The 20,225-nt window shown below is 45.2% G+C and overlaps 1 protein-coding gene and 1 pseudogene across 1 annotated transcript; both read right to left on the bottom strand.

Moving 5' to 3' along the window:
- LOC134439518 (protein diaphanous homolog 1-like) overlaps window positions 1-12,759 on the bottom strand; it is a 144,519-nt pseudogene extending 131,760 nt beyond the window's left edge.
- Window positions 12,760-14,018: 1,259 nt separating this feature from the next.
- On the bottom strand, window positions 14,019-15,801 carry LOC134439894 (small integral membrane protein 32-like). The gene is made up of 2 exons (XM_063189805.1): window positions 15,026-15,801; window positions 14,019-14,839 (listed from the first exon to the last, which is right to left on the bottom strand). Exon 2 carries the CDS (start codon window positions 14,789-14,791, stop codon window positions 14,465-14,467), a length of 327 nt encoding a protein of 108 aa, XP_063045875.1. The 5' UTR covers window positions 14,792-14,839; window positions 15,026-15,801; the 3' UTR covers window positions 14,019-14,464.
- Between the last annotated feature and the right edge of the window lie 4,424 nt (window positions 15,802-20,225).

Genomic DNA, 20,225 nt, shown 5'->3' on the forward strand with positions numbered 1-20,225 from the left:
CGCAACAAAGAGCGAGAGCAAGAAGTGAGAAGTATTATTTCAAGTCTTCCTGTTAACAAGAACATGCATCCGGCCATGCATCCTTATTAATCTTACGACACATGAGTAACGTACAGCACATATGCTGCTCACGTCACGCGCACACAGACACACACACACACCCCTCTCTCTGTACACACACACTGTACTAGGGCCAGAGAGGACACACACACACACCCCTCTCTCTGTACACACACGGCAGGCACATGCCATAACTGCAGAGGGGGAAACCCTCTGAGCTCTAAACAATGTGTCAGCCTGCATGAAATAGTTCCTTGACCGCATTTCACTCACTGAATACCAGCAACAGTGCTGGGTGCCAGTCAAATATTTGCACTCAACAGGTTGTGTGTGTGTGTGTGTGTATGTGTGTATGTGTGTATGTGTGTGTATATGTGTATGTGTGTGTATGTGTGTATGTGCGTGTTTGTGCACGCGCGCACCCACCCGCCCGACCGCCCAGGGACTACACCTGCTGGTTAAAGACATGAGACTGATATGCAAATGCAACAAGATAAAGTCACAAGACTGCCTCCTCATTCACAAACTGAGCTAAAAAAGAGATGATAAACATTGGCTACATCAAGATTAGCACAAGTATGTACAGTATGTCTGCAAAAAAACCTCAAGCTCACACCACTAACCGTGCAAAACCACCACTGTATATTAGCCAACGACCTGAAGGCCAGTAGGGCCATTTAGCAAAGTACTAAAAAGAGGAAGCTATAACCTGATGTATAGCCTTAAAATAAATATGCGAGCATGCATTCTTGCTCTCCCTCTCTCTCGCTCAATCACACACATGCACGCACACTCACATACACACACACCACTAAAAATGTGAAACCACCAGTTAACATTACTGCTGACTAGCTCAAGACCACTAATACTCAACAATTAACAAAGTGCCCCAGTTAAAAAGAGGAAGGAACACTAAAACTGAGGCCATTTAACAGACATGGACAAGTGATGGGTTTACTGTCTGACGTCAGCATTGGTAGTTAAGTTAGTTATAGGCAGGGCTTCGAACCGGTTCAAGGAACGAAAACGAAAACCAGAAACTTTTTGTATTTTACAGGGAACAGAAACGAAACCGGAAACGTTATTATTTTTTATGTTCTGGAACGGGAACACTTATTTTAAAATAATGGTAACCGGTTAATACCGGTTAATACCGTTCCTCAAACAAACAAAGTCATTATTTGCCTGCGCACGTTACTATGGCGGCTGAGGTTCACGTCCTGTGTGACATCAGACATTCTCTGACTGAATGGAGAGAGAGCTGTAGATTACAAAGTCTTCACTCCACATCTTAATTAAGAGAAACCACTGTCATACAAAAGGACAGAGTTTGCATTGCATTATTGTAAGACATTGCCGGGAAGTGCGTGCAAAGCGCACCGACAATGTTCGGCGTTATTGGGCATCCATGGCCGCTTCAAATATGCACAAACTCACAATGTCCATCATAGTGCTCCCCGTTACCCAAGTCAGCGTGGAGCGCACATTTTCATCATTGAGGTTTATTCTCTGCTTCTCCGCTTAGGTTGTCCCTGAATGACAAAATTCTGGAGGATATTCTTTTCATCCGCTTGAATAAACAGTTTTGAATGTAGGCTGACTCATTTGCACTTCCGTCTTTCTTCGTTAACCTCAGTTAGGCCTATGGGGAGTAATCAGCTGACAGGAACGAAATTAACCGTTCCGGGAACAATATTTTTTGGTTCTAACCGGTTCGGGAACGTCAATATATTGGTGGAACTCAGAACCGGAAACGTTATAATTCCGTTTCTGTTCGGAACGGAACGTTTGGAAAAAAATAACGGTTCAAAGCCCTGGTCATAGGTGGCCACACGGACGAAAGACTGCTGACAACAACCCGTCAACAGGGGCAGAGCTATATGGGGGACAAGGAGGGCTACTCACCTGGGCCCCAGGGCCCTCCTGTATTGGTGGTGGGGGCCTTATTGTGACCATGGCAGGCTGTATGGAGGGGCCCTATAGGTGGTTTGCCCTGGGGCCCTGTATGCCATGTGTTCCGGCACTGCCCCTCAATCAAACCTCATGCCTAGTATTTATTGTTAGCATTTTTGGCTTTCTGCTTGTGTGTTTTTGCCAGAAACGTGTCATTCCTTCTTGGACAACAGCACCTCTGAGCCATTTAGTAAAAGAGGGCTTGAATTTGTAGGTTTTCTGCTCACGGTTCTTTGCCAGACAAGTGGTGCTACTTACTCTAACAACTTCTGTCAGACGGCGGGCTGAATTTGTGTTGTTTTTCTGCTCTCGTTTCTTGGCCAGAAAAGTGTTGTTTTTGCTGTTGCTGTTCTCTTGGCCATCTAAACGGTAAACAGCATTAGTTTGCTGAAGTTGTCCCTGCTGCCATCATTGAGACTAGCTAGAGCGGAGAAGAGCAGCCATGGACATGACCAAACAGCACTTATACGCCCGGTTGGAAACACTGGTCCTCTCTTAGCATTCTGCAGTGGGCTGCAGAAAAAGGATGTGTGTGTGTGTGTGTGTGTGTGTGTGTGTGTGTGTGTGTGTGTGTAAGCCAAGGGTCCTTATGTCTGAACATATGTGTGTGGAGAGGGCTATAAAAATTGCATATTCTGTCGAGACAACAGCACTTTGTTTGCTTTCTACCCATACACACACCCACACAAATACCCACCCACCCAACGACCCACACACACACACACACACACACACACACACAATAGGTCACAGACACAGTCATGCTCCCTCGACATGCTGAACAGAAACTCTGAATGTCAATAGAAAGCTGGCCGCCAGGAAATTGACAGCGAGGAAGAAAAAATAAGGAATTAAAACCGAACCAATGTACATAATGGAGTGACCTAATAGCCTTCCGGCGTCCCCTGTCTGACCCATATCTACCAGCTCAATATGCCTTCGCCTACCAAATGCCTTCGTCATTACATAAATTCAAAAGGTGCTCGATAGCATTACTATAACGAGCAATGAAACGTCCACCTACAGCGGGGCACAACCAGCGCTATTCATTTGCGGCCGTTAGAAAACACAGACAAAAAGCTTGGCCTTCTCCATTTCCACCAATTGCCATCATCATAAATTCAAAATACACTCGATAGAATGGCTATTATTACTTCCAAGTTCCAACGTCACGAGCACCTTGGAGCAGGGGAGAGGTCCTGGACAGGTAATTAGCGGAGTTAATAATGGTGAAGGAAACTGACGAGAGTTTTTGTTCACTCCGTGTACAATAGTTGGATTCATTAATGTTCTGCACACACCTCTAGTCTACAGAGCACGAGTGCGTCAGAGATGGCCTCAGTACAGTCATTGACCTTCATCAGATGGCTTCACACACATGAGTACCATCTTGAATGGGGCCCGATGCTTGCTTGATAAAGTCAGTGCTGTGACTAGAAACAAAAGCCAAAGAGGCAGGAAAATATACAGATATGCTGTATGTTCATGTCGAGTCGAGTTTTCTATGGTGACAGTTCTGTACATTAACAAAGAAATCCTGATTAATCAGGAAAAATCATACATAGAGATGGCCAGTAGGAGGGAGGTCATTTCCTTCTTCATGCAGAGTACTGCCGATTTAAACTACATAGAGAATACAATCGTATCTCGACTAGGGAACAGGCTGGTATTTGACTTCTGGGAGGAGAGTGGCAGAGGAAAAAAATCCTGACAAAGTAACATTTCCGTATACAACAGGGTTGTTGTATATGAGCAGAGGTTGTGTGCGGTCCTTTTAAAATGTGTGTGTGTGTGTGTGTGTGTGTGTGTGTGTGTGTGTGTGTGTGTGTGTGTGTGTGTACGCTGGACACTACTGCAAATACAACAATACATTTTGCAATATTTGATTTTAGCAGTACCACTCTTGTCTCTATAATTGTGTCTCTAAATGTTACGGTCATGGTCTTAAACTATGTACTGTCTATACAGCTGAAACACAGAGAGAGAGAGAGAGAGAGAGAGAGAGAGAGAGAGAGAGAGAGAGAGAGAGAGAGAGCGCTAGAGACGGGGTATATAGGGTTTTAAGAGAATTGAAGTTAATTTGCTAAATATTATTCTGGCTTTACGCCTTGGAGGATATTGAGCCTGAAAATAAGGCTTAAGAATTCAACACATGTGCACAACCACACACACACACACACACAAAATAATCCCCCCAGGCATGTACACTAATCTCTTGACTATAGGAGAGTTAAAAAGACCTTACTAGTGTAGGGGTCCAGATCATGCACACGTATGGAGACAAAAACACACACACACACACACACTTCATCTTAGCCTAGACGATAAAAAACACACCCAGACTGAAGAGAGACTGAGACGCAACAACTTGAGACATGCGGTGCATGTCCATGCAATTCTTTCACCCAAGTTAACTCAGCCAGAGCAGAGCAGAGCAGAGCAGAGCAGAGAGGCTCCTCTTCAGACAGGTGTCAATAGACAGACTGCACCGCACCACCGCAGCACACACCAACGCAACAGGTACTCCACCCTGTGAAGTCAATGAGCTCTCCAGGGGGTGCACTGAGCCGCTTTTATTTTTCAGGGTAACTTTAAAAAACACGATCCGTCAGTCAAAAGAATTCTGACAACAAAAAAAACTAGCCACGTAGCTCACACAGGCCACAGAACGCACACCAGAATAAGAAAGTCCAATAGAAAGTAAAACTTTTATTTCTGAAAGAACACAATTGCACAAGAGAATAGAATGCTCAGATTGTTTTTCTGGAAAGAACGCAAACTGATGTTGTCATGCTTTGCTCACACTGGTTAAAGAAAGAACGATTCAGACTGCTCATCAAAGCCCTATTACAGTGTAATATTGTATGAAGGCCCTTTGTTTAGTTAAGCTTGGCTTGGCTAAAGAACCATCGCTTCAACTGGTCGCGTCCACTAAGTGGGCAGCAGGTGGCAGGCAGCAGTGTATGGTGGGTAATATAGTTCTCTAGCTCTGACCATCTCCCTCCCTCTGTCTGTCTGTCTCTCCTCCCTATTTCTCAAGGGTGTCTCACTCACCATGCCTCCCTCCATCTGTCTTTCCATCTGCTCTGTGTCTCTCTCTCTCTCTCTCTCTCTCCAAAGTCTGCTTAAGCACAAAAAAGCTCCACAAGTCACTTTTCACGTAAATGCTCAGCTGCACTGACTGACTAAGCATGAGAAAGTGCATACTGAATTTCATGTGAAATCTGATATGAATCAGCATGAAAACTTGTCTATGCATGGAATAATACATTTCAAATTCTATTCTATCTATTCAGATTTTCATACATTTCTTCTCTCTGTCTGTCTGTCTTTTCTCCTCTCCCTCCCTCCCTCTCTTCCTACCTAGTCCTCTCTCTCCCCTCTCTCTCTCCGTCTCCTCCCTTCCAGGGGCCTCGTGTCCAAAGTCTGCTTAAGCACAAAAAAGCTCCACAAGTCACTTTTCACGCAAATGTTCAGCTGTATTGACTGACTAAATTTCATGTGAAATCTGATATGAATCAGCATGAAAACTTGTCTATGCATGGAATAATACATTTCAAATTCTATTCTATCTATTCAGATTTTCACATACACAAAGATTCTGTAGGCAATCTACGGAAGCCTTGGTACATGAGGCCCCAGGAGGTGGTGCCTGCCTGCCCCTTTCCCTCTCTCTTCATCTCGCTCTCACTGTGCGTATCTTTCCTTTTCTCTCTCTAGATGAGGATGATGAGGACGATGATTTTGCAGAGAACGGGCGGGGAGGTCTCGTGAGGCCCAGCTTAGGCTAAGCAGCGCTGACTGCAGACATCAGTCTGCTGAGTGCAGTCCCAGAGCTGTCAAGCCGGAGCAGTCAGCACGAGAGCCAGAGGAAGGGAGTGAGCGCCGCGGAGGACAAGGAGAAAGAGGAGGAGTAAAAAGTTGAACTGTCCAGCAGAAAAAGAGGACGAGGATGCGAGGGGAGATTTCATGACTAAGATTAAGAGGAGGAAAAAGAGGAAGAGGAGGAGGAAGAGGAGGAGGAGGGGGGGGTGAGGGAGAGAGGGACTTGCCTCGGTCCAGGTGAGACAAGGAGGAGAAAGACGGGAGAAGGTGGAGGTAGGAAGAGGAGTAAAAGATGGAGTGGGAATGAAGTTGCAGATGCAAGAGGATGGTGAGAAGGAGAAGGAGGTGATGGGGGAGGGGGATGAGGAGAAGGCCGAGATGGAGCACAGGACAACCTGCTGCTGCTGAGACTGGGAGGAAGAGAGTGGGAGGAGGGGGAGGAGATGCGTAGGGGAGGGAGGAGTAGGAGTAAAAGTCAGAGGAGGAGAATTGGAGGGTATGAGGAGGTGGAGGGAGGAGGAGGAGGAGGAGGAGGAGGATGTGACATACGAGTGGATGTGTCCGGCGGCTGGGCTTAGTGGGGTGAGGAAAGAGCAACTTGCTGTAGCCTGCATCATTAGCAACAGGGCCGAAAGAGGAGGATGAAGAGGAGGAGGAGAAGGAGGAGGAGGAGGAGAAAGAAGATGTGGCACATTAGTGACTGTGGATGTGTCCAGCGGCACAGGGCTTAGTGGGGTGAGGAGCAACTTGCTCTAGCCTGCCTCATTAGCAGCAGGGCTAAAAGAGGAGAAGGAAGAGGATGAGGAGGATGAAGAGGAGGAGGATATGGAGGAAGAGGAGGAGGAGAAAGAAGATGTGACACACGAGTGGATGTGTCCAGCAGCTGTGCTCAGTGGAGTGAGGAAAGAGCAACTTGCTCTAGCCTGCCTCATTTGCAGCAGGGCTAAAGGAGGAGAAAGAAGAAGAGGAGGATAAATGGGAGGAGGAGGAGATGGAGGAGAAAGAAGATGTGGCGCACAAGTGAATATGTCTGGATCTGTCTGATAGCTGTGCTTAGTAGGATGAGCAGAGGGCAACTTGCTGTAGCCTGGCTCATTAGAGCTAGGGCCAAAAAGGCTCCACCAAGGCTGACAACAGGGGAAAGAGAGAAAGAAAGAAACGTCAGTGTTGTTGTTGTTGTCAATTACAATTAGCTGCACTCAGCCCCTTGGGGAGGACAACATTTCACACGGTCCACAGAGCAATGAGGCACTGTGTGCTGTGTAAGATGCTGTGGTCTATCTGTGTGTGTGTGTGTGTGTGTGTGTGTGTGTGTGTGTGTGTGTGTGTGTGCGCACGCGTGCGCATGACGGCGTGTGTGTGTGTGTGTGGTGCCGCAACTTTCCCTGTCTCCAAGAATTTCTCACAGCTGGAGAGAAAAAAAAGAGTGTAATTAGTAAAACCTGACATGAACCTAAAACGCTGTGAGAAATCAGTTCAATGGTCCCATCTTCTATAAGCTTCATTAAGCTTCTTAGGGACCGTTTTTCATCAGGCCAAGACTGTCCTCATCGTACACCGGTATGTTTACTGACTAAAAATGGTGGAATGACATAAATAAAAGCATTCATTCAGTATCAGTGTAAGTACTACATGTTACTATATTTGTTAATCTCTATATGTATAGGGAAAAATAAAATGCATCCTAAGCCAAATGTTATTCAGGTTTTTTTTATGCTCTAAAAGGGAACTCAATTATGTGCGACTAAAGTGCTTTGACGGAGATGACCTTGGTGAATGTGAATCTTAACAGATCTGTTGCAGGCCTAATAATCACTCACACACCAACTGCAATTTGCACAAACACCACACTTCTATCCCAGCTTCTCATCCACCTCTCTCTCTCTCTCATGTGTACACTGTTATCAGCAGAAGCAGAGAGGTGACATCACCGATGGCATGTCAATGGCACTGGAGGGTCTGATAAGGACACGATCGTCAGCACTGTTCGCCCCAGCGGCCCATCCTCTCCTCTCCTCTCCTCGCACCTTTGCCTTCTGGTGAATCAGCTGAACCTCTGTGATATTTCGATAATGGAATGTCTGACGAAGACTGTCTGGTACACAGAGTCCAGTCGCGCACCTCAGTTTGCTATTTAGACCAGCAACACAGTTATCACTAAAGCAAAATCTACCCTCAACAGTCCCTGCTTCCCAAAGCAACTTTTCCAAAAGAGACAGGAGACAGTAACTTGCATTACGATTATAATGAGCCTATTTTTTTGTCTCTAGATCCGCAAACCTATACACCACCTTTAATCCAACAAAATTGAATTATATTTTAAGCCCACTGTGTCTCAACCTCATTGTACATGGTGTGCATTGTACCGTACATGTAGCCTTGTGATAAATGAAGGTACCTTATTCTATTTTAATCCTATTAAATCCTATTTAATAAAAGAATTGACACAATCCAGAGCCTCTCCTAGCCCTGTTAGACCTTAACGGTTTTAAGGGGCGAGGGAAACCTCCCTTTTAAACAGGAAGTAAGCCTTCAGAATAGAGGAGAGATGCGCAAGTCAGCACAGGAGGATGCTCTGGCCTTGGTAACTGACATGTGGAGCAGAGTAATGGACGGGGGGGATGGGGGGCGCAGTGTGCCATTCCCCTAGTGGAATCAGAACTTTACAGGAGCGTATGGTTAACTTACAGGGCAGCAAAGCAAGATCAAGATTTCTGATTAACAGGGGGGGTCATGCTTCTACAAGAACACCTAAACCCATGCTGTGCACTGCACTGCACTTTAAGTACTTTAACCCTGTGTCCATCAACAATTAGTTTTATTTTGCTCTACACACAGGTCTTTATTCTGTGCACTGATGCAATGTTGTGTGAGCAGACAAACACTACAAGGGACAACAACTTCCCCAAAGTAAGCTCTGAATAGACCAGAAGGTGTGAAGCGGTCATAAAAACTAGCCTTGTGTGTGTGTGTGTGTGTGTGTGTGTGTGTGTGTGTGTGTGTGTGTGTGTGTGTGTGTGTGTGTGTGTGTGTGTGTGTGTGTGTGTGTGTGTGTGTGGTTAACATCCACCAGTTTTCCAGAGCGAATCCACATTAAAGGCCTAGTTCTGGCAGAATTTGATTATGTGGGTGTGTCTCAGGATGCGTCATCACAAAGTGTGTGTGTGTGTGTACATACTTTAAACAAACCATTAATCTCCATACACAACAGGTGGGCTGGGAAGAGGTGTGTGGGCGCCAGGCTGGCAAGGTCCCACACCCAAGGCCCCCTCTGCTTTCACACCTTGTGGCTGCCAGACTGTGACACAGCCCTGCTACTCTACATCCCTCACACCCTTCCATCCATCACATAGAGAGAAGGCACTATATACTATCCATCACCATCACGCCACACAGTGTCCTGGCATAAGAGTCAAATCCCACTTCAGTCATGGTTTCCCTGAGAACTTCATAGTCAAGGCTGCCAACTTGACCACAAACACCTCTCACATTGATTCCCGTTCACGCTGACAAAATATAAATATTCTACTGTGGATCATTTTTAAAAGCACACATCAGATAATGTCTATTTCGGGGTCATATTCATATGAAGTTGTACCACATAGACCTTCCGATACCAGTTAACTTAACCCCCTCCCAATCCACCTTGACAAGCAGAGTTGTTCATGGAAACTTGTTGAGGGGAAAATTCTTCATCAGGAAACACTACAAACAGCCAGTGCCCTGTTCTAAATGTCAGAGGCTCCCACTGGACTGACTGGCTGGCTGGAGTGAGTGACTGACTGGCTGCCAGCCTCTGCTTTTAAGGACTTATTAGGTAAAATGCAACCGTTTTGCAAATGTGCCAGCCAGACGTCAGATCCGAGAATGACGGATGCGATTCAACCAATCTTGGTTCATTTTAAAGCAAGTCTTTAGGGCTACATCAAAGTGAAAGCTTGGCACTACTAGGCTATAGGACGACTTCAAAGTCAAAGTGTGGGCTACTTTATTGTCAATTCACTGTAACGACGCAATTACAAAGAGGATTTAAATTGCGTCTCACCAGGCACCAAATGGTGCAATTTAAACTAAAACACGTGCGGACACAGACTTTGGGGGTTGAAAACAGTGCTTACTAACTTACAAAATACAAAATACAAAAATACAAAAACACAGAAAGGTTTTCAAATGGCAGTCTCTAAGAGTCTTTGGGGCACGAGGCAACAAGACACATTCTCTGACTTTGAATCATGGCAAAAATGTCATAAGACAAACACTCCACAGTCCACAGGCCAAAGTCTAAAAACCAGATGAAGTCACTGAACTGGTGCTGAATCATAAGTGAGCACACACTCGCAGGCATGTAACCTCACCCTCTTTCCCTCCCTCTCTCTGAACAAGACTTTGGAGTGAATTTAGTAAGGGGAGAACTTGAGTTCTTCCCCCCCTTTCTCTCGCTCAAGCCTGCTGTTGCTGAAAAGTCAGAAACTTCTAAACCTGTAAAAACGGCTTGTTTTGATGCGCTAGTAAGTAGCTTGTCTTCCACCAACGTGTCAATTACAGCTGCTATTACGTATTGAAATTGTGGGATTCCATCAGGGAAATGTTAACACACTGTCATATAAGGATGGGGAGTAGGTTGAAAAAGAGGCCAAAAAAAACAAAACAAACGTGGTGACCTAGTAGGAACACGGCTTCCCCGCCCAGGGGCAAAATACTTTGCAGAGGCTCGCAAGGTAATAAGCGGTTAAGTCTCAAATAATGCTCAAGACATCTGTTGAACAAGGCAAGAGGGGGACACGGAGCATGTGTCCATTGTGCTACTAATTTATTTGGAATCCATGGATACCTTTTATGAGTGACTATCAGTTTCCCCATCGCTGAGGAGTAGAGGGGGATTGGATGACAAGCAAACCTCCCTCCTCCGTTGGGGGTCGGTCGCTCCATGCAAGGTGTTTGAATACAACCTAGATCATGATTACATTACTAAAGCAACAGATAGTAGTCCTTCAAACTCTCTCATAGATGGATTAATATGTGACTTTGACATCTGCCCTTGCAACATCTAAATAGTGCAATGTGATGGCCCAAACGGTTTTCCTATTAGTAGTAGCCATGTGGATAGGATATAAGCATGTGTTGTAACTTGATCGAGATGATTAAGAACGCTGCATGGCATGCACTTCCCCGAATAATGTATGACAGCCACCGTATCATTGATGACAGCCCATGTTCCCACCATTCCAAGAACATTCTATGGAATGTTCGGTCTCAATGAGCGCGAACTCTTTCTAACCAAAGTGGACTAACTTTTATTTATTTTTATTTTTCAATACATTTCCATAACGTTTGCCGAATATGTGAAGGATGAAACAACGGGGGCCTGCATGTTCTGTCAAAGACCCTTATGACTTTAAGAGAGGGTCGAACTTATTCGGGCGGAATTGTACATGTTACAGCATACTTCCTCATTTGATTGCTGAACCACGCACGCACTGAGAGAATGACAATACTGGAATCAACAAGACATCGCCTTACCTCACAAGTTACTAACATGAGTTTAAATCAGATAACGTGCACTCACTAAAAGTTATTCTTGCACGGACGTCACAACAGACTCCGACCTCAAGTGTGGGAATGTGTCACAAACTTATGGTGATGACTGAGTGGACGGGCTTACTATTTCGACAGCTGAACTGCTAGCTAGTTAGCCTGCTAACTTCTTCAATGTATTTTGCTATGATGAGGAATTCATCTCAGTACAGCTAGCTGGCCAATAGTTGCTTGTCCAGTTTGGGCTACTTCACACAAAGAGGGAAACAGAAACAAAGCGCACGGGGGGTACTTACAAACTTCTTCTTGCCATCCCCATCCTCGTAATTTTTCTTCGGTTTCTTCTCTTTGCCCCCTTTAGAAGAGGGGGCCGAAGCACCATTCCCCGAGTGAGGTTCCATGGCTAGTGTGCCTTCAAGAAAATCCCAAAACTAAATTGCCCCGAATCTTCGAATGACAAGGTTCTTCTTGCAACTAGAGACACACCGTCGTAGTTACATAAAAACTTCCCAAGCACTCCAAAGGGCCCACTTATCTGATTTTGCGCCAGGACCCCGAAATTATGTTGATTGCTCCCCGAAAGCCCACTTCTGTTTCTGCCCGGGGCTAAAAAAGGAGGGAAATTTAAATATGAACCCCTCAAATAGTTGAACGCCACGCTTATTGAAACGAGTCAAATACTTCGCTTTTCTTCCCTCATTAAGTTGTTAACTATCGTTACAAAAATCAATTTGAAGCTAGCTAGGTTAATACATCTCCTGGTAATCCTCCCAAGTTTGATAGCCTCTGCCTCGTTGAGCTCAGTTGTGTTGCCAACTGTGTCAGCCTGGGACGTAGCTCCTCCAAAAAGATCTCTCCGTCTTGATGGAATTCTGTGGTCGTCAAAATTGGCTTATTAATCCTTCTTTAGTTACTTGTCCGTTGACAATCATGGCCATTGGCCTTTTTAGGCATTATCCATAGTGTCAAAGTTACGCGAGTGAGCCCTACTCTAAACACAAAGCAAATCTTCTCTCTTCCTGTCTCTTGGGCAGGTTAGCGCTGGTAGCAAGGGAGGGACCATGCGCGTTAGCTATCCTAGAACCTCACCTGAGATAGATAGCATGGGCTAAACTAAAGCCTTTGTGGCCCGTTCCAGGGTGTTATTCAGGCTACTAGTTCTAGTGCTACATGTGAGGCCAAATGGATTCGGGGCGCGCGACGTTGTGAATTGACACTTGTTGAGGATATAACATCAGCAGTTATCAGGAAGTCTTCAAAGAGATTAAGAATTCGTTTCAATAACAGATTAGGCTATAGCCTAGCACAATAACATTATTATTTGGACTTAAATTACCGTACTGAGTGAACGCTTTCATTTCAATAATGGCGAAATGTTGGTTTCTTATTCAACTTTAGTGGCATAACAGCAACGAGATGAAGGGCCAGAATTAAGCAACAGGATGAGCCTTAACTTGCCTAAGAGCTCCGCCGAGTGGCAAATACAGGAACTATTAGTGACAGGTGTAGAGCCCGAGCGCACTCGTTTCATTGACAGCTATGAGCAAAGACAAATGAGAGAGCAGGCAAAAATAGTTTTTTTATTTTCTTTTTCTTAGATTCCTAGAAGTAGGCCTAACCAAGGCCCCGGACTGCAGGAAAGTACCCGACCTATGCAGGAAAGTAAGTGTATTCACCCTAGAATAGTGTGTGACCATTTTTCTCTCTCTCTTTTGCAGTTTTGGCATAAATCCCCGAAATGAAAACAAACATCGACTACGTGACCTGACAAATTCTTGCTCTGGTCTAACAGGGCATTACTAAGTTCACGCAGGGCATGATCATTCATGGCAACAGGTCAGTGCTTATGATTAAAATGGTCCTTTTCCCCCCCAAGAAAAGTCGTGTTAAATAATACAAATCACAACAATCCAGATGAGATGATTTTACACCCCCTTATTCGCATTTTGCTTTCCCAACAGCAGAAATATCACGTAGCATATTTAGGCTAATAGGCCTAGGCCTTCTTATGGCACAGCATGTTCAAATGCGCCAAAGTGCGCCAAACTGGTGCGTGCGTCCGTGTGTGTGTCCCTGCGTGCGTGTGTCCCTGCTCCCTGCGTGCGTCCGTGCGTGCGTGTGTGTGTGTGCGTGCGTGCGCGCGCGCATGAGTGCATGCGCGTGAACTTTGATAATAGGCCTAATTTGGAAACGTGCGTAAAAGTGCCGGTTACTGTACACAGGGAAGGTGCGTCTTTGTTCTTTTGAAAAAGTCTGTTGAAATGCACCACGGTGAATGACAACAACATTTTGTCACCCAGTGAGGCTCGTTCCTCTGAAGTCGTTATCGCATCACTCCGGATTCCTCAGCGTGTCTGGCTCTATCAAATTGTCTGCACGGTGGATTACAGGGAAGTCAGATCATTATCGTGTCTTTTCTGTGAAGTTGACGAAACAAAAAGATTAAAAGTCAAGCCAGGGGGCACTTGTGCCCTACATCATTATCTAATTCAGGGCAAAGTGCCCAATACTGTACCCGCCTTAACTCGATTAAAAAGGGGGGGGGGGGGTTGATATGAGTCAAAAAGTCTAAAGAGACAACTCCATTCAAGTTGCTATAGTTGCAATATGCCAGCTCACGCTACTAAAACAAACAGCAAAACTAATAAGATAGGCGTCAAAAGTTACATCTGTCAGATTAAATTTAATGGTATACATGACTGGTTTTACAACTGTGCACAAGACAAGCCCATACATACATAAGCCTAATACAGTGCATTATACAAAAGTTCTTTGTTTCTGTACAAATACGCGTGCGCGCACCCAATCACCCATCCATCCACACACACACACACACACACACACACACACACACACACACAGTGGCACAATCTCTCACACACACTCAACCTGGATGGGTGTGGGGAGGGGGTGGCATGGTGATGGTAGTGATGGTGATGGTTTCACACTCGTGGTCAAGTGTCAGTCAACACAAGCTCTCGACTGGTCATGGCGCGGAGTCATGCCCGCCCGACTGATGGAAACAGATAGGTGTCAAATAGATGATGTGCTTTGGTTCAGCCATGTCCACTCCGCTCCAGCAAGGCCCAGTTCACTTGTAGGAGCTCCTCGCCTCTCGCAGCGACCTGTCATAGGGCATGGAGGCGAAGAAGGAGTTCCGGAGTTGACAGTTGATGAAGAACACAATCAGTAGTACCAGGAGGAACAGCAAGAGGCACATCACCACGTAGGTCGCCAAATCCGGTTTGTTCAGCTCGCCCTCGCGCAGTCCTCCGCCCCTGCCCGTGGGCTTGAGGAGAGCCGCGACGCTCACGGGCCCCTGAGAAACATTCAGTGTCGCGTGCGGCGCGTGCGTTTGGGTCATCATGTCGAAGCCACGCGCCGCTGCTGTGGAGTTCAGGAGCATTTGCCTCAACATCCCCGCCACGCGCCCCCGCCAAAACCACCAACCTCAGTCAGCGGTCAACTGTAAGAAAAATGAGAAAGAACTGATATCACTTGGGTCGCGCAAGGGAAAACAGTTTGGTTATGTTAAAACCCACCCATGCTCCATACTTTACTATTAGTTGTACAGCTGCTTGTTTTCTTTCATCTCAGCAACGTGCGGTGACTGTTTTTTTTTTTCATAAAATAGCTAGATTATCCTACTCACTTTCTGCGCACGGTGGAGAGGTGAGTGCTGATAACGTGGAGACGACGAATTGCACTGTGCGCATTCCTCAATCGCGCTCCACACCCAAAACACACAATTCCTCCCCGAGACACTCTCCACAGACGCACGTCCTTCTCGTTTGTGGTAAATCCTTTGATCATAACAAACAATTATCTTCGGCACCAATTTGGGGGGAGAAACAACCCGTCTCCAAGTCGAATGTATCAGCGGTCCTAAATGCGCAGTCGGATGAACACCTGCCGACCAGCAATGTGACCAAATATAATGTTGTTTGACTCGTCCTATTCCAAGATATCGTCATATGTCTGGGTCGTCTTGAATTTCACATTGAGTCATTTTGATCAATATGTAGCCTGTAGACGCGACGAAAGGCAACAGTCTTACACTGAAGTTACATTCAAGCTTGCGCCAAGGAAAATAAAATCCCGTATCACATAAACAGGTCGATGGAAAACCGGCACTGGGTTCAAGTAACAAGTGAATGTTGTTCGAGAAGAGAGGGGACGGAACGTAAGTGGCCAGTGCCTTGCTTGCGCTGTTGTTTCCAGATCATCTTCACAGTTTCCGTGTCATTTTTTATCTCCAGAAAAAGTCAATGGACTGCTGCGGTGTCATCAACAAGTATGCCGACATAAACGATCGATCAGGTTGAAGAGAAAAAAATAATGCTTATCCAGGCACAGTAGTCCAGAATGGTGCGTCAATCCACACCTCTTCCTCTCCCTCACTGTTCCTCTTGCTTCACCTCCAGAGAGATGAGGACACAGCCTTCCGAAAAAGGAGGGCGCGCAAGAGAGGAGCCTCTGGCAGCGCCGCGTCGTCGTGAACGGGGGTGGTGTGTTAAAACCTCGTGACGCCCTCTCTCTCTCTTTTCTTTCTTTATTTCGGTTACTGGCTTGTCGATTTTGAAGGTAAAGTGAGTGGAACAATTTCGCCGTGGTGCGGAATGTCTCGGAGAGCTTTTAAAAAGAGAGAGCAAGGGAGACAGAGCTACAGGGGTGAGGAGCGGGCTGTTTAAAGGCGCAGTCTCAGGGGGGCGATATTATCTGTGGCTAATGTTCTTTTCAAGTCTGACACCAGCAGAGATTGTCTCCGAGCGATCGCAGCGCACACAGCCCACACCATTGGAAGCCTTCCAACTGAAGCCGTTTCCAAGAGTTTAGAAAATTCTGTCAGGAGTAGACTAGATAAACAGACTTGAGGCCCGAGGGATTACTGTATTTTGATCTAGGATAATGCAGTCAAAACGCTACGTGAACCTATCCTACAGAGGTTGTAAATCAAAATTATAGCAAGGAGGGTTGTTTTCTAGAATCCATGGACAATAAATACTAAGTGCAAAACTGTTGATTAGGGGGTGGGCTTTAGCAGTTAATGGGCTCAGCTGGAGGAATCATGCAGAGCACCCTATGACGTTTGCTAATAATTAGAAAAGGCTTTGCAGAAGGAGAGATGAACATAGCACCCTGGAAATAAATAATGCCGAGTAAGGATTGGTGTTGAACTTGTCTGAGATAAAAGTCACCTATCATGTCACAGAGGCAGTCTCCTCAAATAGGCCTACTGTACATAGATTTATGTACAGTATTTGAAGGCATTGCCTCTGTGCGGTAGGCCCAAGTTAACGTGACTCAAATAACAGTATGTGTATGCCTCTCACACAGCTTTGGGAGAACTTTCCAGTTATTAGAGAGAGATACCCAAAGATATCTGAGTCTGTTGGGAAGAGAAATTCTGGAGATTTTTTTGCTGGTGGCATTGCTGCTCTTGCAGATTCTTTTGGGATATCCTTGCCTCCCCCTTCCCAAGAACAAAAAAAGCGAAAACAAAAAAAACAAAAGTGACCCAGTTTGAATTCCTCCGCTTCACTGTCAGTGAATCCACTCGCTCGCACACGAGGTGGTAACAAACCCACTCACTGGCATTTGTTAAATTCCTCGTTGGGGCCTGACAGGGTGTTTGGCAGCACCGAGGCGGACAGACATAGTCACGCAGCAGGCCAGGCAGGCATACAGGGAATAGAAGAAGTAGAGGGGGAGCTCAGTCGAGGAGCGTTTGAAAAACCGGAGATGAATGAGTGGGGTAGGATGACTAATGATAATTAGACCGCTCGAGATCACCAAAGGAACTGAGCCGCTCACAGAGGATAATTGGCTGGTGGCAGCCCGTTTTGGAAATGTGATAATGTGACACTTCTGAACCATATAGTATGTGGCTGGCAACGAGGACAGAAAGATGTTTATTTGTGTCACACTAGATGTGCAATAAGGCAAAACATAATTGACTAGTGACAGTCCATTTGGAAATTTGACAAGGTAATGTAGGTAACTAATCTGAACTAAATGGCTATAATGATACCAATACACATGTGTATTAATGTGTCACATGCATGTGTGGCTAAAGTAAGATAAAGGCACTGAAGGAGGACAACGGGAGGCAGCCCATTTGGGAAGGTGATACCTCATATCTCTCTGGTGAAACTGATAATGTGATCCATCTGACCCATACAGTATATGGTTGGCAACAAGGACAGAAAGATATTTTTTATTCATACATCACACTTGATGTACAGTAAGGTTAAGACATTTGGACGTAATTGGTCGGTGGCAGCAGATTTGGAAATTTGATAATGTAATAAAACTCGACTGAACCCAATGACTTTAGCTACAATGATGCAAATATCTATTTATTTATTACATATATAGCCTGTGTGGGTAAAGTAAGGTAAAGGCATCGGGAGGTAGCACCACGGCACACAGCCCATTTGGAAATGTGATAATGTGACACATGAGATGTGCAGGTAAAGTAATGTTAAAAGAAAAGGAAATGGCAAGTTCCCTCTCTGACGCATAATAGGAAGTAACATAAGCTTACAAGCCATTTTGAACATTGGCAATATGACACATCTTGGCCCTCTTTGGCTAGCCACAATTATACAAACACCTACAGTTTTTTTAAATGTTACATAGGCCCACATTAGTATGTGGTTAAAGTTAGATCACTACAGGGGTGGGGAACCTTTTTCATTCCTCCAAAGGCCATACAAGTCCTCCAAGGGTCATACTATTAACACAAACCCAGGATTTCCCCCTGCACTTTAGGCCTATAATATATATTGAAGGCAGCCACCTTTACAACAGACCCCACCTTCTAGGTCCCCAGAAATATAACTTAATTGTATTGCAAATTTAATTTTTAAGATTCATTTACAAAACATGTCATATTTCATGTGGAGCTGCATAACATTAAAATTATACCAGGGGCCGGATAAGATGGCCTCAAGGGCCTTAAATGGCCCTCGAGACATAGGTTCCCCTAACCTGGTTCCTACCACACCTCTGTGTGTGTGTGTAGCTCTGGAGCTCCCTGGTGGATCTCAGACACAAGAGCCATGCAAAAGTTCCACACCCCTGCTGTAGGAAGTAGCAGAACTGAATGCTGCCCAATTGGACATGTGTATGAATAATTCCACATATCTGAACAATATGGCTAAGGCCAGAGAGAAGGGCCTATTTATTCATGTGTCACAGTCCTATATGTGTGGGTAAATAAGGTAAAGGCACTAGGAAGTCATTTTTCTTCACACAAAATAGGAAAACAAATGAGCTGCCATTATGGTGGCAGCCCAAAATTGATAATGTAGTTTACGTAAGACATCTGAACCCTATGGCTGGATATAATAATTACAATAATACAAAGATATTCATTTGTTTGTCATAGATACACGGGTAAGGTAACGTAAAGGCTTTGCATGATTAGCTATTGGCAGCCCGTTCATTCATTTGATGATGTCATGTAACATATCTTGTGCATGGACGGCAGCAAGGGAAATATGATATTTATTCATTTATTTCTTTATTTGTTTGTTTGTTTGTCACATGCCTATGCATCTTAAGTCAGGTAAAGGCGCTACAGGAAATACACGAGGCCTATAGCAGTGCTCATTAGTGGGTGGTTGCTTACTCAGCAATTTTTGATAGGCCTAATGCAACACATCTGAACCATATATGGCTAGTTTGATACAAGGATATTTATTCTTCAAATGCATGGACGTCGCTAGTGGGGGGAAAGGTATAGGACGATTATTGGGACCTGGCACTGGCAGGGAGCCCTTTGATGGTGATTATGTAAGGGTTAACGTTCGGCGAGAAGGTCGCTACCGTGGAATAGCAGCACGACAGAGAGAATCTTTAGACCCCGACGCGGAGCGGAGGGGTCTTGTTCTCTCTGAAGTGCTGCTATTCCACAAAGCGACCGACTCGCCGAAAGTTAACCCGCTTATTATATGGATATACTTAAATGATTCACACATGGCGGGGACATTTCTTTAGGCCTATTTAATGTTAAGTCTATTATAGTTTTTAATGTCAAAAGATTGTTGCTGCGCAAAACAAAACAGTGCCGTTGTGGAACACCGCTAGGCAACAGCTAGGTAGCCAGGACAACAGGTGTTGTCTATCACAGCAGCTGATTAAAGTCTTGTTGAAAAGTCGCACTAGCAGTGAAAAGTCTTGTTGCCATTGACAGCGGTCTGTTATAGACCAACCCGTCCGTTATCGAAAAATAACAGACGTGCGAACGTTGGGGAGCCCCGTTGAAATGAATGGAGCATTCGACCGATGACGTCACACCATATAATAAATTATATTATATTATATTATATTATATTATATTATATTATATTATATTATATTATATTATATTATATTAGCCTATATTATATTATTAATAGGCTTGCTCATCTTTCAAGGGTCGCAATGTTTCTGACAGCAGCAGCCCTGGCCAAATGTATGGAGATAGTGGATGAAATAAGCCATGCAATGACTTTGCGATTTCACTTTCCGCCTCCTGTCACTCCCAACTAGGGTTACAGTGTATCTCCCCATTTATCTTTGGCTGTCCACCTGGAACAGTTGTGCAGCGCTGGCCTGGCCAACATTTGCACTTACTGCGGTGTGACTTTACGATGTCCGTCTCAGGTTGACCGGGCCGCTTGCTGCTGCTTTTGCCGGCACGTCTGTCTCCCTGTATCCGCAGGATCCTCCATCACACAAGGGCCAGCAGAAGAGTCGAGCAGAGGTCCCGTCCCTTCCAGTAAATTGATTTTTATTGGACACATAATGCTATACAAAAACTTTACTGCCCGTGCAAACAGACATGAAACAGAGTAGCGTTACTT

The sequence above is a fragment of the Engraulis encrasicolus genome, chromosome 23 (genome assembly GCF_034702125.1).
Source record: "Engraulis encrasicolus isolate BLACKSEA-1 chromosome 23, IST_EnEncr_1.0, whole genome shotgun sequence".
NCBI classification, from domain to species: Eukaryota; Metazoa; Chordata; class Actinopteri; order Clupeiformes; family Engraulidae; genus Engraulis; species Engraulis encrasicolus.

Coding starts and splice junctions, on each gene's coding strand:
- LOC134439894 (XM_063189805.1), bottom strand. CDS start 14,791: ATGTTGAGGCAAATGCTCCTGAACTCCACAGCAGCGGCGCGTGGCTTC.